At 43.7% G+C, this 26,859-nt stretch overlaps 1 protein-coding gene across 1 annotated transcript in view; it reads right to left on the bottom strand.

The window, feature by feature from the left end:
• LOC124043776 (anion exchange protein 3-like) overlaps positions 1 to 26,859 on the bottom strand; it is a 94,716-nt gene that overhangs the window by 30,154 nt on the left and 37,703 nt on the right. The window contains exons 3-9 of the mRNA XM_046362725.1: positions 20,472 to 20,634; positions 19,252 to 19,511; positions 18,506 to 18,675; positions 13,288 to 13,499; positions 2,032 to 2,174; positions 1,168 to 1,348; positions 909 to 1,044 (exon numbers count right to left, since the gene is read on the bottom strand). Coding sequence (XP_046218681.1) covers positions 909 to 1,044; positions 1,168 to 1,348; positions 2,032 to 2,174; positions 13,288 to 13,499; positions 18,506 to 18,675; positions 19,252 to 19,511; positions 20,472 to 20,634 — 1,265 coding nt within the window. The remainder of the gene's footprint in view (positions 1 to 908; positions 1,045 to 1,167; positions 1,349 to 2,031; positions 2,175 to 13,287; positions 13,500 to 18,505; positions 18,676 to 19,251; positions 19,512 to 20,471; positions 20,635 to 26,859) is intronic.

A 26,859-nucleotide genomic window follows, 5' to 3' on the forward strand; every position in this document is an offset into this window, starting at 1 on the left:
TTCCTGGTTTGAGCCCAGGTAGGGGAGAGGAAAGGGATGGAAGCTATACTGTTACACTCGCAATACTAAAGTGCCTATAAGAACATCCAATAGTCAAAGGTACAGTATATATATATTATTTTTTTTTTTCCTTTATTTTACTAAGCAAGTCAGTTAAGAACAAATTCTTATTTTCAATGACGGCCTAGGAACAGTGGGTTAACTGCCTGTTCAGGGGCAGAACGACAGATTTTGTACCCTGTCAGCTCGGGGATTTGAACTTGCAATGTCCAATGCGCTAACCACTAGGCTACCCTGCCGCCCCATATACAAATGGTATAGAGAGAAATAGTCCTATAATTCCTATAATAACTACAACCTAAAACTTCTTACCTGGGAATATTGAAGACTCATGTTAAAAGGAACCACCAGCTTTCATATGTTCTCATGTTCTGAGCAAGGAACTTAAACGTTAGCTTTCTTACATGGCACATATTGCACTTTTACTTTCTTCTCCAACACTTTGTTTTTGCATTATTTAAACCAAATTGAACATGTTTCATTATTTATTTGAGGCTAAATTGATTTTATTGATGTATTATATTAAGTTAAAATAAGTGTTCATTCAGTATTGTTGTAATTGTCATTATTACAAATATTTTTATTTTCTTCAATCGGCCGATTAATCGGCATCGGCTTTTCTTTATGGTCCTCCAATAATCGGCACCGGTATCGGCGTTGAAAAATCATAATCGGTCGACCCCTAGTACAGTGCATTATATATACAAAAAAATATATATATTTAATCCATTTTAGAATAAGGTTGTAACATTGGAAAAAGTGAAGGGGTCTGAATTCTTTCCGAATGCACTGTGCTATTTTATGTGGGATAGCCCTCTGAGCTAAAGCCTGGGCAGCTGACCACTCACTGGTGTTTGAGCAGCAGGGCACGGAGCACGTTGGCCCGGTCCTCCGCTCTGATCTGGTCTGAGATTATCATGGTCTCCACCACCAGGTGAGCAATACCAGGCAAGGTGGTCTGCTCCAGGTCCAAAAGGACGGCACCTTATGTGGGATGGCAGGGGGAGAGTGAAGGGCACAGATTTACTACCTATTGTAGTGGAATTTCAAAGTTTTATCAATAGTCAATTTGTGACTAAGTGTTTGTGTGTGTGGTGAGGGCGTCACCATGTGTGATGGTCCTGCGGAGCTCCAGCAGACTACGGAAGGAAAGCGAAGCCACGTGGGGTTTTCCCCAGCGGTCTGTCTCCTCTTCCACGTCCTCCTCAAACTTGATCCAGCGGGCCGTCTCCTTCCAGCGCATTTCCTGGTTCTTATCCACTATCAGCTCATTGAGTTCCACAAACACCTATAGAGACCAAACAGACACCTAGTTATCCATGACTTCCCATATGGCACATCTTCTCTTTTTCTTTTCTTTGTTTGTTCAAGAACTGAGAAAAAAAGTTGAAAATCTATTGAATGGAAAAATGTCAAATTCAATTTTATTAAAGTCTATGAAGTAAAGCAGAATGTTTTCTTCTTAAGTCTAAGGAAAAAGCTTTTGGTCTAATTGACATGTGTGCTTTGCACTGTCGGAGACTTATTGAAATGTTTCTGCAAGGAATGTTCTTGGAGCACACAGCGAGCTAACAGAGTCGATGTTAGCTCCAACCTTCCTGGAACATTAAAGGAACCAAATAGACGGCGATCACTCCTTTGCCAGACTATGACATCATACGAATGGGACACAAGGGAGCTACTCAGATAACACTTTGATGGAAATAGTACACAAAGTTAGAAAATATGTTGCAAAGGTCACAGATTAGATTATACAGTCTCAAAATAGATCTTCTAAGTGTTATGACTGAGGGCTTAGGCCTACAGTATGTCGTGACTCCAACTGTGAAGTGAGGTTCCCTGGCTTTAGAGCTGCTAAATGTTTAGTAAGCAATTCCTAGGAAGATCCTATGTTTTCAATGATTTAATATTTCCAATTAGTCAATTAATCAATTGACCAATCAACTGGTGCCGTGGAGTCTGTTCTCTCACCTCATGGGTCTTCTTGTCAGCCGTCCTCTTCTTCTTCACGCTGGACAGTTGAGAAGAGATGTTGGTGGCCTGGAGGAGCTGGCATCGAGATGACTTCTTCACCAGGTGACGCCTCACTCCAGGGTTGTCCTCGAATCGGTGACCTTAAAGCACAACAACAGGAGCAATTATTAATGATACTGGGAGGTCAGCTGCAGAAAATGTAAACTGTGCTCACTCGAAGGCGTAGTATCGTACACACTCAGGTTGTATGAGGCATTTGACGTGTTTTTATTTGTCTGCACAACACAACCGTTGTGCGGTGTCACATTTTGTTTTTGCAAATATCACAACTGTTATGTCAAATGTATGTGTGTACCAGGCAAAAGACTGGCTGAGTACGGTCTCTATGGGGGAGCTCTGTCTTATGACGGAGAAAAATAAATACATCTGATTATAGATGTCTATTAAAAGCGCAATAAGCAGTTGAAACAATAACAAAGCGCACTCCCTGCCCCTGTTTCAGTAAAAATCAGCGGGATACGGCTGGAGAAATGTAACCACTCTCAAATTCATGTTTTGAGGCTTTAGTGTTTATTTACATTTACTTTGCTTACAAACATTGGAGCAACACAAGCTTATATGTTGGGTTCTGACTGGGTACTTCAATGGGTACATAATCATGATGGTCGATTGCCCCTTTAAAGTTTCCATGGGAAATAAAGGGAAAATACGGCACACAGTAGGTACATGGGGTAACAGAGGAGCTGGGCAAACAGACGGGTCGTTATGTTGGGTGGTTTTTCGCCCACCACAGACCTTTAGAGAATAAAAAAAGCCTGATTCAATTTTGAAGCTCTTCAGGCCACAAACCATATTTTATTGAATTTTGCGTAATTGATGCTGTCTACTCCTGGCGATGTGGGTGGGGCCTGGCGATGTGGGTGGAACGAGGAAGAGGACGCTCTAAGGACAATGGTGTGTGTGCGTGTGTGTGTGTGTGTGTGTGTGTGTGTGTGTGTGTGTGTGTGTGTGTGTGTGTGTGTGTGTGTGTGTGTGTGTGTGTGTGTGTGTGTGTGTGTGTGTGTGTGTGTGTGTGTGTGTGTGTGTGTGTGTGTGTGTGTGTGTGTGGGTAGATGCTAGTTACACTGCCAATCAAATGGCTGGTTTTGCAGACACTCTGGGGAGAAGGCCTGGCCAGAACACCTCTAGACCTCAGCTGTTTTGTGTTGTAGTCACACCCACCACAGAGTGTGCCATAAACAAAGTCTAGGAAACAGGTTGTTTTGTTCCCTCTCTCATCCTCCATCCCTCTGACCCCAAGTTCATCCCTCCATCCTTCTATTCTTTCATTCTGTGGTGTTGTTCAGGCAATATAATCATCATAACAAACGCTCTATGCTAACAGGTTTGGGAGTGCTCCCAGGGGTAACTCGGTATTGAAGTGGAAGAGACACCCTTTGGCTGGACTCGCTCTGAGCTTTGCTAACTAAGTTATTCTGCTGCTCGTAAAGTGCGCAGCAAATTCCCCAGTGTTGAATGAACACTGAAAGTGTGAACCCATATAGACACGGAACTGTGTTGAACTAAGACACTGATTAGTAAAGCTTTATTTGCATATTTCCCAGAGTGCCTTCCTTTTCAAGTAAATTGTAGAGTTACCACCCATGACTGAATTTGTTAGTGACAGAGACATGGTTGTTGCATTCATAAATTTTCAGTCCTATGAACTTTACAAAGTGCAATCCTAAGTGAATGTTGTCATTATATTGCAATCTATTTCATGAGGCCCTACACTCTAAACATAATAATGAGCTCTGTAAGTGTTGAATTAACACTTATTGGAGTAAAATTACCCCTTGTGTTGGTGTTAACACTTTTCAACATGGAATTCGAACCCGGGTCCAACAACTGTCAACCCAACATCTTAGTCATTGCGTCAAAAGATCTGAACCTCTTGATGAGGTCTATAGGTGTTGGGTTAAGGTCGCTACAATATGCATGTAACTTTTGTATATACATGCGAATTCAAGTCATCATCATCATAACTTCCCAAAGTATTGCCTGTGATCTTGAGTAGCTTCTGAAATCCCCATCTGTAGATGCTATCTGCACTCTGTGCCCCTCTAATACCCACTCTATGCCCCCCTCCTATGCCCTACATAACCCCACTTCTCTCCCTCTGTGCCCCTTCTGTGCCCTATTTGTGCCAATGAGTATGCCCTCGACAACCCCACTTTTCTCCCTCTCTGCCCCCTTTGTTTTCGATTCTACAATTACCAGTCTGGATGGAAAAGATTTGATACAGATTAACACAGTAGTGAACATAGTGTATGCCCTCGGTAACCCCAATTATTTGCCATAGTAAGCGACCAGTGTCTGTCTCTCCAATGTCCTCTGTAGCACCCTGTGCAGCTTCACCCTCTATAAATCCTCTAATGGCTCTTAGTGTGGAACTCATGTCATTCTGCATTCTGTATTCCACTGCTCTCTCTGTAGCCCCTCTTTTAGGACAATAGAGATATTGATCAATCAACATCATCATCTTTCAGCTGCAACACAATCGACCACGAGCTTCCTCCAGTAGCTACGGTCACTAGCGAGGTTTGCAATTTGACGTGGTTGTGAATGATCAATGGGTGACTCTTCTATGGGCCCATTAGTAACCCTTGTCCCTTCTCTTTTGCATCTCTGGGAATGCTCTGTAGCTAGTTATATCACTTAGGTAACCCGCTTGTGGCATCTATATGAACCCAGTAGAAGGTGTAATGTATATTCAGTATGTATTATCTATACAGAGGGGCAGAGAGCCATCACCAAAGTCAAGCAAAGAAACCAGATGATGAACCAGAAAACAGATGACACTTCTCTTAACACCTGTCCCCTTTCTCCCTCTTTCACTCTCTGATGAGCTCTTTGGGTCCATTCTGGTCGTCATTGGACACCAGTGCCCACACTGTCATTGCGACCAGCACCGAGGTAACCCTCACAGCACTACTGCAGAAGTGTCCAAATCCAGTGTCAGTCATAGAAACAACAGTATAGTTTGTCTGTGGGATTTCTTTCTGCTCCAGTAAAGGAGGGGCCCAGGACCAAACAGGGGCCACATGATCAATAGTTTAGCAGGGGACAGCGAGGGATAGAGAGGGTTCCAATTCAGGCCAACCAAGCATTGGCAGAAATGAGCTTCTATTTATTGCTCCATACAATCAATAAAAACAACTCTGAATTCTCACTAATCAATTAACAATGTCAGGGCTTTCCACCAAAAGAGTTGTGTGCTACTCCTCCACTTTAGACTCACATTCTCCATTCGTTAGTATGGAAAAATGTACCGTTGCTCTGAAGTACTGTAGATGAGTGAATGGGAACACTGATGTATTTCAGCAAATGGAGCCATTTATAGCCATGGGAAACAATGTGAGCTGAAATGTATGTCAATGGAAAAACAATCAATCAAATACTAACTAGCTATATCAATAGTCATACTTTATCTCAGGCATAATTGAATGAGAACAAGGTAATGTATGTGCTTCTAAGAATAAAACAGATTCTAATATTGGCAAATATGATCCTTATCTGGAAACAGTATACAAAACAAAAAAAACTAATTCATGATTCAATTTTCCAGTCACATTTCATAGGCCTCTACGAGAGTAATTGCCTGCAACATAACCTATGTACAGTGTATTCGGAAAATATTCAGACCCCTTGACTTTTTCCACATTTTGTTACATTACAGCCTTATTCTAAAATGGATTTAATAAAACATGTTCCTCATCAATCTACACCCAATGCCCCATAATGACAAAGCGAAAACAGGTTTTTAGATTTATTTGCAAATTTATTGCAAATAAAAAACAGAAAAACCTTATTTACATATGTATTCAGACCCTTTGCTATGAGACTCGAAATTGAGCTCAGGTGCATACTGTTTCCATTGATCATCCTTGAAATGCTTCTACAACTTGATTGGAGTCCACCTATAGTAAATTCAATTGATTGGACATGATTTGGAAAGGCACACAACTGTCTTTATAAGGTTCCACAGTTGACAGTGCATGTTTGAGCAAAAAGGTTGCAGTATCTGCTTGAGGGAGAATGTACACGGATGTGACTATAACCAAAGAGAATTATCTTGGGAGGTAATACGGTCGGCATTTTATGGTGAGGTATTCTAGGTCGGGTGAACAAAAGGACTTTAGTTCCTGTATGTTATCACAATCGCACCCTGAGTAGTTAATCATTAAACATACACCCCCGCCCTTCTTTTTCCCGGAGAGATATTTATTCCTGTCTGCGTGATGAACTGAGAACCCAACTGGCTGTATGGACTCAGACAATAAATCCCGAGAGAGACATATTTCTGTGAAACAAAGTATGTTACAATCCCTGATGTCTCTCTGGAAGGAAATCCTCGCCCTGAGCTCGTCAACTTTATTATTCAAAGACTGAACATTAGCGAGTAATATACTCAGAAGTAGTGGATGGTGTGTGTGCCTCCTGAGGCGGACTAGAAGTCCATTCCGAGTACCTCTTCTCTGCCGGAAATGTTTTGGGTCAGCCTTTGGAATCAGTCCATCAGAAAGAAGATTCTCTGGTCTGCTGAAACCAAGATTGAAATCTTTGGCCTTAATGCCAAACGTCACGTCTGGAGGACACCTGGCACCATCCCTACGGTGAAGCTTGGTGGAGGCAGCATCATTTTGTGGGGATGCTTAACAGCAGCAGGGATTAGGAGACCAGTCAGGATCGAAGCAAAGTTGAACGGAGCAAAGTACAGAGAGATATTTGATGAAAATCTGCTCCAGAGCGCTCAGGACCTCAGACTGGGGCAAAGGTTCACCTTCCAACAGGACAATGACCCCAAGCACATAGCACACAAGACAAAGCAGGAGTGGCTTAGGGACAAGTGTCTGAATGTCCTTGAGTGGCCCAGCTTAAGCCCCAACTTGAACTGGATCCAACATCTCTGGAGAGACCTGAAAATAGCTGTGGAGCAACACTTCCCATCCAACCTGACAGAGCATGAGAGGATCTGCAGAGAAGAATAGGAGAAATGCCCCAAATACAGGTGTGCCTAGCTTGTAGCGTAAAACCCAAGAAGACCAGAGGCTGTAATTGCTGCCAAAGGTTCTTCAACAAAGCACTGAGTAATGGTCTGAATACTTATATAAATGTGATATTTCAGTTTTTTTTTAAATTAGCAAACAAAAAACATATTTTTGCTTTATCATTATGGAGTATTGTTTTTAGATAGATGAGGGAATAAAAAAAATCCATTTTAGAATAAGGCTGTAACCTAACAAAATGGGGAAATAGTCAAGGGGTCTGAATATTTTCCGAAAGCCCTGTATGTTGCAGTATGTTGTCCCCTAACTCAGTTATCCTAACCTAAATTAGGTAAGAGAATATAATGTTACCATTGCTGTATTAAAATGAGAATGATGATAATAATGTGATAACAATCACACCTCCTGAATCCAAGTGCCAACACTCTAAACATAACAATTAACTCTGTAAGTGTTGAATTAATGCTTATTGGTTTAACATAACCTCAGTGTTGGTGTAAATAACCAGTTGAAACAAAGCCACACCCTTCATTATCATATCTCCCAGGATGCTCTATTTGCACGTTGAGTTTCACAACTGTTAGTTTCAATATCTATGTTTTAATTGATTTATTAAACTTATGCTTCTCAAATATAAATGATAAGTATTTTCTAAACTAATCCAATTATGTTACTTGGACTTATTGCACCCATTATTGAAATGGTTGTTCCAATTTAGATGCTTCAGGTAGTCTCATATTGCAATCTTCCTGACCTTGGCAGACATTCTGAATCTAGGTTGCGGGTGATAAAATGTTCCAAAAATTGGTTATGCCCATGCTGGCTGGCTTTCAATAGGAATTACACATATCTGTCAGGTTTGGTAAATAACCCAACATATTGTGTTGTTCAGATTACCCAAACATGAGTTAATTTAACCACCAGTTGGGTTTTCATTCATTTCATTCATTAACTTTTAACAAACTCATACACTTCTGTAATCTTCATTAAAGCTACAAAAGTGTCAGTGTTTGACCGTAACATGTAAAAAGAATTCAACAGAACTGATGAACCGGAATTACATTTACACTCACATGTGGCCAAAAACAACTTCCTGAAAGTCACACCACTACTAAGCCACGCCTCCAGTCTTCTAATCTGACCCGCTGGGTCATATCTCAATAACCCAGCATCAACAAACCAACCTTGCTCTTTTTAAAAATGCCTGCAACCCAGCAGTTGGGTCATCCAAACAACCCAGTAATTTTTTTTAACACGACTTATGAAATACACTGTAATGGGTTAAATAATTAAATGTCTACGATAACATACTCACTTAGGATCTCACTCGGTGAAGTCCATAAGACTGAAAATGGATGAATGCAACAAGCACTAAGCAGTGTGTTAAAACAATACTGTAAAGTGTCTACCCGGGTCCACACTCTCAGTGTTAATTTAAAACTTGGGAATTTGTTGTAAAGTGTTGTCCATTCTTCCATGACCACACACTGCTTCCCTTGGGGGGTGGGAACCCTGGTACTTACGGATGTGCTCCAAGGGGTCTGGGTTCTCAGGGGACCCCGTGTGGTCATGGATGGACTCCAGCAGGTCATAGTCATCGAAATCAAAAACAAACTCCTCAAAGTCCTCCAAGCCCACCATGTTGAACTTAGAGGCGCGGCGCACAACCTCTGCTCCCTCGCTATGCTGGAGGAGCACAGGGGGACACTGGGGTGAGGTGTCCAATGTCCCTGATCTGTGAACGTTGGTGGTCGCCTTGGTGTTGGTCCCTTCTGAATAGGTGTGTTTGTCTCCAATCACCTCCTCCGAAGAGGGGGCTGGTGGTCCATTGTCCTCTTGCCCCCCGGGGTCTGTCATCTCCTGGGTCGGCGCCGGTGTCTGTGGTGCCTCCTCCCCACCCTGCTCCAGGTGAGCGCCCTGCTCATCCAGGGTTCTGGTGATCTCTCGCCGAGGGGTTGGTGTTAGCTGTCAGCCGAGCCTGGGCGTCTTCTGTGTTATTCGTCAGAAACCGGAACCAAAGCAAAGTTGGAATAGTGGTTGCTGGTTACCAAAACACTATGTTCACTCTGCAGACTACTATGAGCTCAGGTGGAGGTTTTTGACCTGTTTTTTTGGCAGGCGTTTTCTCGCTGGCTGCCCCAGAGTTGATTCTATAGGTCCTATTCTGCACTAGCTGTTGTCGCTGGAAATCCACTCTACCAAGTGAGGATACCCTATGGAGTATGAAGAATGGAAATGAGGAAAAAAGTGTGGGAGAGAAAGACTAAAAAAGACTAAAAACAGATGTTTATCTTCTCAGCGTCCTCCTAATTAGCCTCAAAAGCGGAAGAGAAATGTCACACTGCTGCTATCCTCCCATCGGCGCAGACGGAGGTGTAAGTGGTGTCGGTAGTAGAGTTAGTGGTACAGCCTCAGGCAGCGCAGGCTTGAGCAGGCAGAAGTGTAAAGCTCTGAAGGCCCCCCCCGTGCTGGTCCCACAGCAAGAATAACAGGGGGCTCGAGCTGTCATTCCAAAAGGAAATACAGACACAAACTGATCCGCTTTTTTTCAGACGTCCCTCTAACCTATTGGGCCAATTCGACCGTTTCCGTGACGCTGGCTGTCCATTGATCCTGGGATGGACACTTGGCTGGGGCGGGGCATGCTGGTGGGGTGAGGGCAGGCAGCAAGAGCAGAGTCAAGGCTGAATCAGAGGATCAAGAGGAAAGCATTGACGTGATGGCTCTCTTCTTCTCTCAGAAAACATCCACACATCTGAGAAAATCATAATTCCGCAACACAGACACACAGTCACACACAGACAAACAGTAGGCATACTGCTGTTACACAGCATGGTACTCTGCTTTGGAGCAATAGCCTGTCTCCAGCACACATCTCCATGGAAACTGTGATTATTTCTAATAGTCTGCCACTCTTCGCCCACAACGGGTACCTGAGCTGAACACTGACCTTTCCTCAAACGTGTTTACAGTGTGTGCGCGCGTGCGTGCGTGAGCATGTGTTTCACTTGCTTAGAGGCATTCTGAACATAAGCACCAGTTGAATCTTCAAGACATTCTTGCTCTATAACATTGTCAAGCATAGTCACTAGTAATCCATATCACAACTATGCTCTAGCATTACCAAGCAGGGTCACTGGTAACCCACATCAGCCATGTTACTCTCAGTGAATGAACAAGTACACTCTCTGTGGGGCAATGGAACTCACAGTGCCATGGGCAAGATAGGCCAAATCTCTGTAAACATTTCAAATGGTTATCATGAAAGCTATAGTACTAGATTCAAATGCAGTGCTCCAGTACATCCTCTATGTTTTACCCCTGGAGGTTTTAAAGTTATGTCCTGTTAAAAAACTATGCTAGGGCTTTCCCTACATAATGCCAGTTAACAAACATCAAATGCCAAACCGTAACCCTGTACCACATCAAACTATCATTGTAAACCACAAATATACTGCTGTGTGCTGTGACTGAATGACAATATGGACTCGTCGGAGTGGAAAGTGACAGGGAGGAGGTGGAACGGATATGAGCTATACGATATATGTGCTATAGCCTGACATCTTACTGCCCTATCGCCAACATCTGATAGCCTGTCTGTTTCATAGTGGGTGCCCTGTTTCTTGTTCCATTTCCATCTGGTCTGAGCATCTGGTCAAGGCTTCCCTTGCTGGGTTGGTCATAGCAGGAAGGGCCTGGGGCAGGGTTGCTGTCAGGGAGAATCAGCAACTGATCTCCTCTGTTAATTATTGCCCAGGGCTCGTGGAATGGGCCAGGGAGTGCTACCCATTTATTTGTCATAAAAATAAAAAGAGTCGCTAACCCTATATATACAGTACCTGTCAAAAATGTGGACACACCTACTCATGCAAGGGTTTTTTCTTTATTTTTACGATTTTCTACATTGTAGAATAATAGTGAAGACATCAAAACTATTAAATAACACATATGGAATTATGTCGTAACCAAGAAAGTGTATATATTTTATATTTGAGATTATTCAAAGTTGCCACCCTTTGCCTTGATGACAGCTTTGCACACTCTTGGCTCGTGGCTACTTTGAAGAATCTAAAATCTAAAATATATTTCGATTTGTTTAACACTTTTTTTGGTTACTACATGATTCCATATGTGTTATTTCATAGTTTTGGTGTCTTCACTATTATTCTACAATGTAGAAAATAGTACAAAATAAATAAAAACCCTTGAATGAGTAGGTGTGTCCAAACTTTTGACGAGTACTGTATATAAACAACATACCTTAAATAGAATAACACACAGATTATATTATTCGACAGATGTGTAATATATTTTTACATCAATAATGCCCTACAATTGCATTTTTGTCTACACTTTTCCCCTTCAGGTACATGCTCTATGGCAGGGTTCCCCCACTGGCTCCCAAGTTATTTTCATTTTGGAAATATATTCCAAAATATTCCCACGCATAATAGAGAAATATATGTGATAGTATACAAATGTAAACAAGGTTTGAAATGATTATGTTTAAGTCAAATATTATATATGTTTGGGCTTCTTGCGGTCAATTTGCAGTCAACAAATTATTTGTAATTATGTTCCCGCACCCTGACCTTCCATTTAAGAAAAAATCTGCCCGCGCCTGAATCTAGTTGATGAACCCTGATCTACAATAATACAGTACCTCTCTCTCTCTGGAGTGCAGAACTGAGAGACAGCTGCAAAAACAGATCACGTGACTTGTGACGTTGCTGGATGCAAGCCTCAGTCTGCTCCGTTGTCACTGAATGCATGATTCACAAATCTGCGAACTGTGGATAAATTAAATGTCTTATTGAAAGCGTATGTCCGAATGAGCTATTTTGCATCAGTTTTAAGTCTGGAAATGTGTATTTTTCCACCTAAAATATTTGTGTTATTTTATATCATTATTTTACGTCACCAACTACCACAACAGTTGAATTGGGTAACAACTGCATATAGAGTGCCCTCGTGAGGGAAACGTCACGATATGCCCTTATAAGGAGTTTGACGTCACTGATTTTTTTTTAAAGTAGAAGTAGTGAGGATACTGAAAGCTATTGGTCTGGAGCCCCAACCCAACCCCAGCATCAACACAGACTGGTGGTACAGTTGTGGCAATTGTGCTCCAATGTCTACAAATGAGGAATGTTTGTGCTGCAGAGAATTCTAATATGTGACTATAATTGTTACAGACATGGAGTAACTTATTGATGATGAGGAGCAGTTCATTTGCTTTTGCAACCACAGGGATTTTGCTGCCAACAAAACCACTGGTGTCCTGGTAACATTTTCTGTATTCCAAAAAGGAATTGAAGACACAAACCTGTTCCTGCTCCGCTAAATGGACAGTTATCCAACTGGTAAGTAGCTAAACTTTACTTTAATGAATGATCACGTATCATAGACTTCTATGAGCGAACCGTTAGTTGGTTTATGTTTTCACATTAGCACAAACCACTATATGGCCTATGTTTATTTCTCACAATGTTTTTGGGATATTCTATTCAGCAATATAAGGTGACACAATGTCTATTATCTCCTCCATCCTCCTTGTCATAAATACAATGCATTTGGAAAGCATTCAGACTCCTTGACGTTTTCCACATTTTTTTTTACATTACAACAGAGTGGGCTGTTTTTAACCCAGCAATGTATTTTTGTGTACTGGGACATTAGTACATCATGCTGTGTGTGGTAAGTGATTTATGATTGATATTTTATCCCTGTACTTTTATCCCTTCCATCTTCCCCGGCAGAACAACTGGGAATGCAACTGAAGCAACCTGTTTTTGTGAGGTATGAAGAATGCTGACTGGGTTTTGTCCTCCTTGTCCGTCAAGGTGCAGATTGTGGAACTGAGAGTTTGGCTAAAAATGTATTTACTAAGTTCCAAGTCGCAAGGTATGGCCTAGGTTCATTTGAACCAGCACAAACTAAAAATGGTATGCCTTTCAGAAAACAGGGGCTAAGCCATGCATGGTCAACCCGCCTCCAGGAGCTGGGTGTGCAGGCTTTTGCTCCAGCCCTACATAAATACCTGATTCAGCCAATCAAGGCACCGAGAAGCAGCTGATTAGTGGAATCAGGTGTGTCTGATTAGTGCTGCTGGGGGTCAGCTCTCCAGCCCAATGGTTGGCTAGAGTGGTTGATTTGGGGACTGGTCCATTCTCTCTGTTTAAGTATGTGTGTGTGTGTGTCTTACTTTTCATGTCGTCCAGATCAGCGCTAGCCAGCATCTCAGCCTCAGCGTCGTCAGTGGGCACTTTCTGGTACACGGCTGTTTCCATGGTCGTCATACTGCCGATGCAGATGCGCTCCCGCAGGTCGTAACTGGTCCTTGGTGCAGGGTGGAGGGGACTCCTCCTGAACCAGCCACAGGTGGTCACACTAGAGGGGTCCACAGAGGGGGGGCACCTGGGGAGGGGAGGACAGTGGGGTTCACTTGAGTATGTGTGAAAATCCATCGAAATGATTCCTCCAACATTTGCTTTAGAAGTATGTCAGGTAAATATCTGTAATCCATTGCATCAACTATCATGAAGGACAAACAGCCATAAACCATTACATAGTGGTGCTTTTTATCCCAAAGTATTAGAACTCGAGTATCTACTTTCTACTTTTTCTTCTTCAAAAATTAACATGAGCTCAGCCTATACTAACAAACATCTTGACTGGCACACACACACACAGTATGAATCATCTGGGAGCGGTCAGATTGTTGGATGTAGTGTGGTCCATCTTGCAACAGAGGGCGCCAGAACACAGCACAGCAGCACAATATCTTCACCACAAAACTGGCTTCCTCACAGGGTGAGTCGTTGGCTGCTTTCACTCAGGCAATGATGGCATAACAGTACATGACATTGTTACTACGTTTCTTGTTCACTGCAGCAATAATAATAAATCAGTGAGATTAACCACCCTGCAGAGGGGAGAGACAATACCTGGTTTGCGTTCATTAGGCTCCAAACGGAAGAAAAACAAATTTACAATAAAAAATGCTCATGTTTCTTTTCTGTTGCAAAATGTTTTGCTACGTTGTGCCCTAATGAATATGTCCCTGGGCTCCACACAGTTCCACCTCCCAGGATGCTTCCATACATTATTCAAACCATTACCAAATAATTCATATTCTCATAGCTGTATGTCTTAATGAGCCAGATTTGTTTACTCATACAGTACAGATCATATCTTGGGTACATGCATATCTAGGGTACATTTGTATATTTGTGTTCTTTGTTTCACGTCATTTAGGTCATAATTGTGGAGTCACTACAATGCTGTTGATCCATCCTCAGTTCTCTCCCATCACAGCCATTGAACTCTGTAGCTGCCCTACAATCACCAATGTAACATCCCTGAGCAGTTAAATTCCTCTCCTGCAGCTCAGTTCAGAAGGATGACAATATCTTTGAGGTGCCTTGATGGTTTAATACATAATGCACAGCATAATTATTAACTAAATCATGAAGATTAAAGATATTCATGTCGGATAAGTTATTGTTAGCCACCAACCAATCACTTCCCTTTTATATGAGGCATTTGAAAAGCTCCCTGGTCTTTGTAGTTGAATCTGTGCTTGAAATTAGATGCTTGACTGAGGGACCTTACAGTGCCTCCGGAAGGTATTCAGGCCCCTTGACTTTTCCCACATTGTTAAATTACAGCCTTATTCTAAAATGTATTAAATTGTTTTTCCCTCAATCTACACACAATATGGTGTGTATATTGTTGACAAAAATGGCAATTGAATCCATTTTAATCCGACTTTGTAACACAATAAAAATGTGAAGCTCTGCGGCCAGCTAGCTCCGCCCTCAACTTCCGGACTTGTATCCGTGCTGCTGTGCTGCTTGTTACTACTTGGCTATCTGCCAAACTTTTCAGTTTATACTTTTAATACACTTAGCAACGTCTTCATTTCTTCCTCGCTCAACTTTTTTCATTTCACTTCGACAGGACCTCCACCAGCTGAATAAGCTAAGTAGTAACATTAACGTCAGCACTATGCCATCCATTTGCAGTCGCTGTACTCATAATATACACAGTAACTATTGCCTTATGGTGAGAATAGACGTGTTGCAAGCACAGCTTCAGATGCAATCGTTAGGCAAGGGCAATTTAAGTGTAGGAAAGGATGAAACAGTGTTTGTGCCACCAGTAAGTACAGATAGTAGTAGACATCCCCTTGCACAGTCCCTGCAGCCTAACAAGTTTCTTAAGGCTTCTGCAAAGCAATGGTGTTGGCGTGCTCAACCTGTGTCGCTCATTCAGCCAACAAATTTTAATTTGGTTCCCCCCATTAAGCAACAAGTCGGAGTCAGAGGCCGCACCTTCTCAGGTCTCTCCTCCACCCATTACTGGGTCTGAGCCGCCGAAGCCTCCCACATTTGCTCAGACAAATTGAAAACCCTAGTCATTGGCAATATCCAGCCATACACTGTTTATCAGGGTGCAGTGCTACCAATGTAAAGGCTAATCTGAAGATGGTGCTGGCTAAGGCTAGAATATAGCGATATTGCTCTCCACCTCGGCACCAACAATGTTAGGATGAAACAGTCAGAAGTAACCAAGCTCAAAATAGCTTCAGCGTGTAAATCAGCTAGAAAGATGTGTCCGCATCGAGTAATTGTCTCTGGCGCCCTCCCAGTTAGGGTGGTGATGAGCTCTACAGCAGTCTCACAACTCAATCGCTGGCTGAAAACTGTTTTCTGCCCCTCCCAAAAGATAGAACTTGTAGATAATTGGCCCTCTTTCTGGGACTCACCACAAACAGGACCAAGCCTGACCTGTTGAGGAGTGACGGACTCCATCCTAGATGGAGGGGTGCTCTCATCTTATCTATCAACATAGACAGTGCTCTAACTCATCTCGCTCCCCAATGAAATAGGGTGCAGGCCAGGCTGTTAACCAGCCTGCCAGCTTAGGTAGTCTGCCACTAGCACAGTCAGTGATGTCAGCTTAGCTATCCCCATTGTGTCTGTGCCTCAAACTAGGTTGAGCAAAACTAAACATGGTGATGTTCGCCATCACATCTCACAATTTTGGCTACATAATGTTAGATCCCTCACTTCCAAGGCAGTAATAGTCAATGAACTAATATTGATGTGATTGGTCTGACTGAAACATGTCTCAAGCCTGATGAATTTACTGTGTTAAATGAGGCCACTCCTCCTGGTTACACTAGTGACCATATCCACTGTGCATCGTGCAAAGTCGGAGGTGTTGTAAACATTTACAACAGCAAAACAAAAATCTAAACATTTCAAAAAAATAAAAAGTCTACATTTTCATCTTTTGAGAATGTAGTCATGAAATCTATGCAGCCTACTCAATCACTTTTTATAGCTACTGTTTACAGGCCTCCTGGGCCGTATACAACGTTCCTCACTGAGTTCCCTGGAATCCTATTGGACCTTGTGTAGTCATGGCAGATAATATTCTGCCAGATAATTTTTGCTGACTTGAATATTCACATTGAAAAGTCCACAGACCCACTCCAAAAGGCTTTCGGGGCCATCATCAACTCTGTGGGTTTTTTCCAACGTCTCCGGACCATGGATCTAGATTTGTCCTGTGGACTGGCTGACTTTTTCCTCATAGTCCTGGACTATCGGATCACCATCTTATTACGTTTGCAATCGTAACAAATAATCTGCTCAGACCCCAACCAAGGATCATCGAAAGATTGCTAGATGCCATTCCAGACTCCCTCCACCTACCCAAGGATGTCGGAGTACAAAAATTAGGTTATCCACTTAACTGAGGATCTAAATTTAACTTTGCGTAATACTCTAGATGCAGTCGCACCCCTAAAAACAAAAAACATTTGTCACAAGAAATTTGCTCCCTGGTATACAGAAAATATATAATAATAATATATGCCATTTAGCAGACGCTTTTATCCAAAGCGACTTACAGTCATGTGTGCATACATTCTACGTATGGGTGGTCCCGGGGATCGAACCCACTACCCTGGCGTTACAAGCGCCATGCTCTACCAACTGAGCTACAGATCTGACCCTGAAGCAATCTTTCATAAAATTGGAATGAAAATGGCACTCCACCAAATTGGAAGTCTTCCAACTAGCTTGGACAGACAGAACCGTGCAATATCGAAGAGCCCTCACTGCTGCTCCATCATCCTATTTTTTCAACCTAATTGAGGAGAATAAGAACAATCCAAAATGTATTTTTGATACTGTCGCAAAGCTAACTAAAAAGCAGCATTCAACAAGAGAGGATGGCTTTTACTTCAGTAGTGATGGATTCATGAACTTCTTCATTTAACTTCATTATCATTAGAAACTTCATGATCATTAGAAAGCTAATTGCGGACTCCTCTTTGAATCTGTGTGTTTCTCCAAAGTTCAGTTGTCCTGAGTCAGGACAGAAGTGCCATGACCTAGGATCAATGGAGACACTCACGTTTTTTAACCCTGTATCTCATAACACATTAATGAAAATAGTCATGGCCTCTAAACCCTCAAGCTGCATACTGGACTCTATTCCAACTAAACTACTGAAAGAGCTACTTCCTGTGCTTGGCACTCCTATTTTTAGTTCTGATGTACTGACCTGTTGCACCGTCTATAACCACTGTGATTATTATTTGACTGTGCTGGTAGTCTATGAACTTTTGAACATCTTGAAGAACAATCTGGCCTTAATGGCCATGTACCTCCCCCCGGCACAGCCAGAAGAGGTCTGGCCACCACCCAAAGCATGGTTCCTGCCTTTCTAGAGAGTTTTTCCGAGCCACAGTGGTTCTACATCTGCATTGCTTGCTGTTTGGAGTTTTAGGCTGGGTTTCTGTATAGCACTTTGTGACATCCGCTGATGTAAAAAGGGCTTTAAAAATATGTTGATTGATTGATTGAAAAAATCCAAGGGGCCTGAATACTTTTGCAAGGCACTAGAAATGATTTTATGTTTTTAGATGTTCACTTAAAAACAGAAATCTACTGTCATCGGGCATAATGAGCATTGACTGTTTGAAGTGTACAAAATTAATAGCATAGTAGGACGAGCTGGTATTTGCATTGTTCGATGAGATTTTAAAGATCTTAAAATGTTAAGTACGGACCTCTGTCACACAAAACAAATATTGTAGGCACTGTACTATTTTAGTGCACTTCAGGTTTGCGTTTTCTTAATGTATCATTTATTATGCATATAATCTAGCTCGTAACATCCTAGTTTCACCTCGTGCCTTACGGCGAGGTGTGTTAACAAAATATGAAGTGTTAGATGGTTACTGGATATCGTAGTGAACAATACAAATGCCTGATTTGAAAATACTAATTGTTTCACACCACAGCCAATATATTGTCTATTGTCTTGCTAGCTACTGGACCCACCTGTTGTTGGACTCTTCATCACCTTCCTCATCCTCCGGTTGATCCCGAACCTCCTGTTGCTGTTCCCCCTCCTCCTCCTCCTCCTCCTCCTCCTCCTCCTCCTCCTCCACCACCACCTCCTCTGCCTTTGCCAATGTGGCCTTCTCTGGCGGCAGATGTTGTTCGCTCTCCATGTGGAAGGAAGTGAAAGGGAGAGCCGGCTCCAAATCCTCCTCACTCCCCAAGCTAAACTGAGAGGAGACGTAGTTGGTTACCGTGGTCCTAGTACAAGGAATCCCTAACAGCTTCATCTGAAGGTTCAATCTAAAGGCCAGTTGATTGAGTTTAAGTGCCTGAACCGTGAGTGTCAGTTCAAGTCAGGTGCTGTCCTGTCCCAGTCAGGCGAACAGGGTGTCGAACATAGGACTCCTAGATCTCCCTCTCTCTCCAGGGCACCTGTTAGACTAGTACTTGGCAGATCTTCATCTTTCCTGTGTCAGCTACTGCCCGCTTTTTATTAAAGGTCTCATATTACACAGTAGACCAAAATTCCCAGCCAACTTCACACATCACATGTTGAGCGTGACGGACATTTTTCTCTGGATCGGCTTTGAAATTAATATACTGAATGAATATATATAACAGATTAATATACTAGACTTCTACTTGCAATACTCAAAACATTGTAGCGCACTGTATAAAGAATAAAGGATACATAACAATAATACACAGCAAATTATCCAGTGTTAAATCAACACTGGGGTATTTGCTGTGCAGGCATTCTCATTGACCGTCAGACATTATCCCAACTTTCTTTGTTAAATTACCTGTGGTTGGTTGTCAGGCTGCTCAGTGGGTGTGGCCTCTTGGTCCCGCCCCTCTGTCTCAGACTCCGCCTCCTCCTCCTCATCTACCTCATGGATGGTGGGCGTGACCTCCGAGGGCGGCATGGAGGTCTTTTTTTTCTTTCGTTTCTTCTTGCGCCGGCGGTCGCTGTCCATGCTGAGCACCCGCTTGCGTAGGCGCTGGGGCGGGGGCAGGTGGGTGGACAGGGGGTGGTGAGTGTGGTGAAAGGTGTGCCGATGATCTGCGAAAGGGAACGTAGGAGTTTAAGTGAGAATAATGGCAAAGCATGCCGGCATAGTGCATTGTGTTTGTAAGAAGTGTTATGAGCATTTACAGACCCTTTATAACATCTTACAGGTTGTTTTCAATACAACTTCACTATATGGTGTAGAGTGTTCAATTTTCCTGCTTTGGGGCAAGCAGACCCAGAGCTCCGCTAAAACCATTGACAACTGCGTGCCGTTTGTTAAATAAATGTTAACTATTTGGTTGTAATGTCATCACCTCATGAAGAGCAAAAGTCAGACCTACAGATTTCAGATTATTCCATGCAAAACAATTGCTCACATTTAGCTCCATCATCAGTTAAGCAGCAAGTAACTGCATGCTTATGTGTCGGTGTAGGCACCTAGGGAGTGTTTGCCCTGGTGCTGTTGGTTGATGTTTACTTTGCAAGCTACAGGTAGAAACGTTGTACAGTTGGCTGAACATTTAGTGTTAAGTCGACCAAATGTACTTTTCTTCTCCAACTGTACTTCCCTTCTCCAACTGTACTTTTCTTCTCCAACTAGCGCAGTTAAGTAACAAGAGTGTTCAATTACGATTGCTGCTGACAGGCATGATATAGGCTACATTGATTGATGGACCATGTCAAATTGGCTAGCTAGCTGTTAACAGATCACAACAATATGGCAAGTTAACAAGGGTACTTTTAGGGGATAAGCTACACTATATCCAAATATTGTTTCATTTGCTTACCATCTATAGTGGCGATGACAGTAGTCCAACTGACAACTTTACTAGGATGAGGACTTGCCGATATCAAGCTGTTTCCAAAAGCATTATACCGGCAAGCTTAAGGAACCCCAACACTGATTCATGTTAGCAAAAACTGTTAAAAGCAGACACCCTGGGAACTTTTCCCCTGTGTTCTACAAAAGCATACCAGTATAGAAGTCTACAGATTGGTGAAAGGGCTTACACTCAAAATCCTTTTCGTTGTAGTTGCGGCCCATTTTGTCTCCGCTGCTGAACACGGACTCAGTGATGATGTCCCCGAACCTCTCCACTGATAATGCCTTCTCCCAGTCCTCCTCCTCCTCCTCTTCCTGCTCCTCTGTGGAACCTTCCTCATCCTCCTCCTCCTGTAAGAGAGAGAGAGAGAGAGAGAGAGAGAGAGAGAGAGAGAGAGAGAGAGAGAGAGAGAGAGAGAGAGAGAGAGAGAGAGAGAGAGAGAGAGAGAGAGAGAGAGAGAGAGAGTGAATAGGGGAGTTTGTGTATATGTTGTCAATGTCACAAATTCTGCAGTTACCAAGTGGTTTATAGTCAAGCTACATCAATCGCGTTCCTACATATGTAATTACTCCAATGTATTACAAAGATGACCTAAATAAGCCAACTTTCAGTGTGTCAGTGAGTCTTCACAGACAGTGCAGTCCATTCACCATATGTGTGTATGTGCATGTGTGTAGGGTAGGTGATAGGAGAGGTAAAGGTCTGTAACAGTAGCATGACCAACTGTACCAGATAAGAGAAACCAAAATACGTTAACAGACAGTATCAGTGTCCGCTCCGTAGTACTATGTATATGCAACGGGACCTGTCATTAGCCAATCTATTCACGTGCAGCGGATCGATGCAGCAGAGCGCTGAGAGAGGGTGAGGCTAGCCTAATGCACTGCTGGGCTCTCTACTAACACTTTTTCGTTGTTGTCATGTTGTGTTGCTACCATGTTGTGTTGTCATAAGCTGCTGCCGTGTTTATGTTGTCATCTTAGGGCTCTCTTTATGTGGTGTTGTGTTGTCTCTCGTGTCGTGATGTGTGTTTTGTCTTCTATTTTTATTCAATTCATTTTTAAAGCCACCATCCCCACAGGAGACCTTTTGCGTTTTGGTAGGCGATCATTGTAAATAAGAGATTGTTCTTAACTGACTTGCCTAGTTAAATAAAGGTCAAATAAAAACTGTAATAACACACTACTGTCGCTAATGGGCTTACAAAAAAAGAAGACACCTGTACCGTGTCAGATATAGAATTGAAATGTATTCAAATTTTGAGTTTGCAGCCCAATATATCACAGATGACCGAAATCTAACAAAACTGTTTTTACATAGAAACACCAGGTTTCATCGTTTAAAAAATACATGTTTATTAATTATGAAAATATGAAAAATATGAATACCATTCCACTCGCGGCCACTAGGTAATTTGATTGCCGGAAAGGGCCCGACTAACACACTGCTTTGTGTAAAGCCTTCCCAGAGTGCCTTCCTTTAAATGAATTGTAGAGTTACCACCCATGACTGAATTTGACGAAGACAAGCTTGTTGCATCCAATTTCAGTCCTCTGGAGTTCACCAAGTGAGCTCCTGAGTGAATATGTTTTCATTCAAATGTACTTTGTTTAAATGTCGTAAAGAGTCAAAATCATGTTTTTCCCGAAATTGGATGATGCTTGAAGGAAACCAGATCAAAGTATGAAAAATGACTGTTCCTTCTACATTGATAAAGTTTGATCATAAAGTTACTGGTCCCCTCGCCATGTCAAACACTTGGATTCATTATTAAGGGGACAAGGTGACATCACCTTAACTCTCGTTTTAATACACCATTGGTAACATGATATTCCTTTACCTAAATAAAAGTACTGCCTTTTAACCAATATCGGCGAAGGTGTGTTTGCAGTGGGGCGTGGTTTATATAGCTAGATAGCTACTCTACTGCTGCCAAAATTTGACTGCAAGGTGTCAGCAAATATAATTAAAAGTTGACCCTATTCATCTATGGCAAAGATACATATGTGTTTCCCCTTTCATCTATGTCTGGTGCAAACTAGTTACTGGCTAGCTGTGTCTTCAGACAGCATGGAATAAAAGGGGGGAAGGGTCGTTAAAAACTCAGATGCAGTTACAGACAACACATCCGTCAGTGCTGCTTTGAACCGCATAACAAGAGACATGCCAAACAGGAGATGTAGGAAAAAAATGATGTATCACTGATGCAATTTCAATGTTGTTTGAGTTGCACTGTGTGTCACCAAATTTGCTTGAGATAATTTTACTGCAACGCTGCCCACTGCATCCAAGTTGATTGACATAGGCGTTTGAAAGAGCTGCCAGTGAAGGCGAGCTCATGACTATAAGCTCCCTGCCCACTCAGCCTGTCATTTTAAACGTCCTGGTAGTTAGCCATGAGAGAAAAAGTACTTTCAGAATGACTGTTCAGAACCTTTAACACAATACAATATAGCTGTGTTCGAATACTCATACTAACAGCACTAATACTACTATTTCAGACATAAATTCAGCATGTAGTTTGATTATTGGTCATAGTATAGATATAGTTAGTATGCCAAAAGTTCCCAGATGTCATACTACATACGACAAACTATGAAGCACATAAGCAGTGGACACAATTTCCATGCTTCTCGGGCCCATAAGGCAATTCTTCTGAAAATGGGCGTGGCTTCACAAAATGTTCAGATTTGAAGAAAATGGCAGAAAATATGCAGCTGAAGAGAGGATACAAATTCAATGCTTTAACTAATTATGACAAATGTTAAGAAGTGTTGAGCAATGTGAAAAAGTACCCATACAAAAAAAGATTGCAGTCAAGTATAGTATAACTGTAGTATGCTGCAAATATTGCATCCAAATTAACACAGGTTCTTTACTGCAGTAATTTTGCAGTGTGACTGTAGTTAGAGTGCAAGATAACTGCAGTACTGTCACGCCTTGGTCATTGTATTTTGTGTTTTTGGTATATGTTTGGGTAAGCCAGGGTGTGACATGGGTTTATATGTTTTTTTTCGTATTGGGGTTTGTAGTAATTGGTATTGCGGCTGATTAGGGGTGTGTCTAGTTAGGCTTGGCTGCCTGGGGCAATTCTCAATCAGAGTCAGGTGCTTGTCGTTGTCTCTGATTGAGAACCGTATTTAGACAGCCTGACTTTCGCGTTGTATTTTGTGGGTGTTTGTTCCTGTCTTAGTGTTGTAGTCACCAGATAGGCTGTAATAGGTTTTTCGTTTCGTTTGTTGTTTTCATATACAGTTATTTCATGTACCGCGATTATTTTCATTAAAGTCATGAGTAACCTACACGCTGCATTTCGGTCTGACTCTCTTCATACAACAGACGAACGACATTACAGAAACACCCACCACTCACAGACCGAGCAGCGTGTGAACTGGCAGGATCTGAAGGAGGACGTTATGGACAGCAGAAGCATGGAGTATACTACGTCGGAATAAATCGACAGGTGGGCGGCCGACCCAGAGTGAGTGCAGGAGCCCGCCTGGGATTCCCTACAGCAATGCGAAGAGGGCTATAGACGTATGGAGTCGAAAAGGAAAGCACGGCTATACAGAGCGAAAACCGAAAGTAACGGGGGAAAGCGCAGAGAGAGAGTGGCTGAGTCAGGAGTCAGACCTGAGCCTACTCTCCCTGTTAATCGTGAAGAGCAGTTGCAGTGGGAGAGACTGCACCATTTGGAGATTTGGACATGGGAGGAGGAATTAGACGGAAAAGGACCCTGGGCGCAGCCGGGAGAATATCGCCGTCCCAAGGAGGAAATAGAAGCAGCTAAAGCGGAGAGGCGCAGGTATGAGGAGGCAGCACGGCGACGCGGTTGGAAACCGGAAAGTCAACCCAAAAAATTTATTGGGGGGGGGGGGGCTTAGGGAGAGGATGGCTGAGTCAGGAGATAGACCTGAGCCAACTCTCCTTGTTCATCGTGAGGAGCCAAGGAGGAGACCAGAACCAGAGCCAGTGTTAGAGGTGAGCGAAGCAGAGACTGTGTAGGAGTTAATGGGGAAAGTGGAGTGGAGAGTAATGAGGGAGTTGCTAGCTTGGTGCTATAGATATAATATTCGTCCGACGGATCGTGTCGGGGATTTGATAGCACCTGAGTTAGCGCTCTATACTCAACCTGAGGTGCGTGTTAGTCAGCTGGTGAAGTTGGTGCCAGCCTCACGCACCAGGCCTCCTGTGCACATCCCTAGCCTTGCACGTCCTATGCCTACACTGCTCTCAAGATCTCCAGTACGCCTTCACGGTCTAGCCCATCCTGTGTCACCTCCACACACCAGTCCTCCGGTAGCAGCTCCCCGCACCAGGCTTCCTGTGCGTGTCCTCGATCCAGTACCACCAGTTCCAGCACCACGCACCAGGCCCCCAGTGCGCCTCGCCTGTTCAGCGCAGCCAGCGCTTTTCTCCTCTCCTGCGCTGTTGGAGTCTCCCGCCTGTTTAGCACAGCCAGAGCCTTTCTCCTCTCCTGCGCTGCCAGTGCTCCCAGTCTGCCCAGTGCTCCCAGTCTGCCCAGCTCCGCCAGTGCTCCCCAGCGCGGCCAGTGCTCCCAGTCTGCCCAGCGCGGCCAGTGCTCCCAGTCTGCCCAGCGCGGCCAGTGCTCCCAGTCTGCCCAGCGCAGCCAGTGCTCCCAGTCTGCCTAGCTCCGCCAGTGCTCCCAGTCTGCCCAGCGCCGCCATTGCTCCCAGTCGGCCCAGCGCGGCCGGTGCTTCCAGTCTGCCCAGCGCGGCCAGTGCTCCCAGTCTGCCCAGCTCCGCCAGTGCTCCCAGTCTGCCCAGCTCCGCCAGTGCTCCCAGTCTGCCCAGCTCCGCCAGTGCTCCCAGTCTGCCCAGCGCCGCCAGTGCTCCCAGTCTGCCCAGTGCTCCCAGTCTGCCCAGCGCCGCCAGTGCTCCCAGTCTGCCCAGTGCGCCCAGTGCCGCCAGTCTGCCAGGATCCGCCAGAAGTGCCAGTCTGCCAAGATCCGCCAGAAGTGCCAGTCTGCCAAGATCTTCTAGATCGGCCAGACAACCTGAATCATCCAGTTCCACCAGCCAGCCAGGATTTACCGGAGCCTACTACCTGCCTGAGCTTCCTCTCAGTACTGAGCTTCCTCTCAGTACTGGGCTTCCCCTCAGTACCGGGCTGTTTCGGTCCCGGGCTGCCCCTCTGTCCCGGGCTGCCCCTCTGTCCCGGGCTGCCCCTCTGTCCCGGGCTGCCCCTCTGTCCCGGGATGCCCCTCTGTCCCGAGATGCCCCTCTGTCCCGAGATGCCCCTCTGTCCCGAGCTGCCCCTCTGTCCCGAGCTGCCCCTCTGTCCCGAGCTGCCCCTCTGTCCCGAGCTGCCCCTCGGTCCCGAGCTGCCCCTCAGTTATGTGGGGACCAGGGTGAGGACTATTAGGCCATGGTCGGCGGAGAAGGTGGATTATCCCAGGACGCGAAGGGGAGGAACTAGGACATTTATGGAGTGGGGTCCACGTCCCGAGCCAGAACCGCCACCATGGTCAGACGCCCACCCGGACCCTCCCTATGCTCTTGAGGTGCGTCCCGGAGTCCGCACCTTAGGGGGGGGTTCTGTCACGCCTTGGTCATTGTATTTTGTGTTTTTGGTATATGTTTGGGTAAGCCAGGGTGTGACATGGGTTTATATGTTGTGTTTCGTATTGGGGTTTGTAGTAATTGGTATTGCGGCTGATTAGGGGTGTGTCTAGTTAGGCTTGGCTGCCTGGGGCGATTCTCAATCAGAGTCAGGTGCTTGTCGTTGTCTCTGATTGAGAACTGTATTTAGACAGCCTGACTTTCGCGTTGTATTTTGTGGGTGTTTGTTCCTGTCTTAGTGTTGTAGTCACCAGATAGGCTGTAATAGGTTTTTCGTTTCGTTTGTTGTTTTCATATACAGTTATTTCATGTACCGCGATTATTTTCATTAAAGTCATGAGTAACCTACACGCTGCATTTCGGTCTGACTCTTCATACAACAGACGAACGACATTACAAGTACACTATAGTTATTCTGCAATTACTGAATCCAAAATGCCACAGTTGACTGCACGTTTACTGCAGTTTCAAAACTGCAATCTTTTTTGTAGAGTAATTAATTTTCAAACAAGTTACGTTATGTTGGCAATGTGTTAGCTATGCAAGCCTTATGAACCACACAGTTGCTTGCATGTACGTTATGTATGTTAGCTATCTACCTGAAGTTGGTTGGCTACTAATACATCGAACTTGCCTGTAATATACAGCATAACTAACTAACTACCAGCATAGCTAAGTGGTATAGTTATTTTTTGTTCTCGGTGGACATTGTTAGTGAAGTCGTAAGTTATGCTAGTTATGCTAGTTAGTCGTTGTTATGCTAACAAGCTAGCAAGAAGTTGCATAGCAACAGCATCAACTTCCGGCAGACAGGTGAAGCGCTTGTCCACTCAACTGAAATGATACCATTTCTTTACAATATGCTAAAATGAAGTAATAGTATGTAGTATATACTCATTAAGTATGTAGTATACAGTATGTTATCTGATGGTCCAATCGCATTCTATCCCCTATCAACACTTTTTAACTGTTGGTGCCAACGAGAATAACATA

Source organism: Oncorhynchus gorbuscha, linkage group LG01 (genome assembly GCF_021184085.1).
Source record: "Oncorhynchus gorbuscha isolate QuinsamMale2020 ecotype Even-year linkage group LG01, OgorEven_v1.0, whole genome shotgun sequence".
NCBI classification, from domain to species: domain Eukaryota; kingdom Metazoa; phylum Chordata; class Actinopteri; order Salmoniformes; family Salmonidae; genus Oncorhynchus; species Oncorhynchus gorbuscha.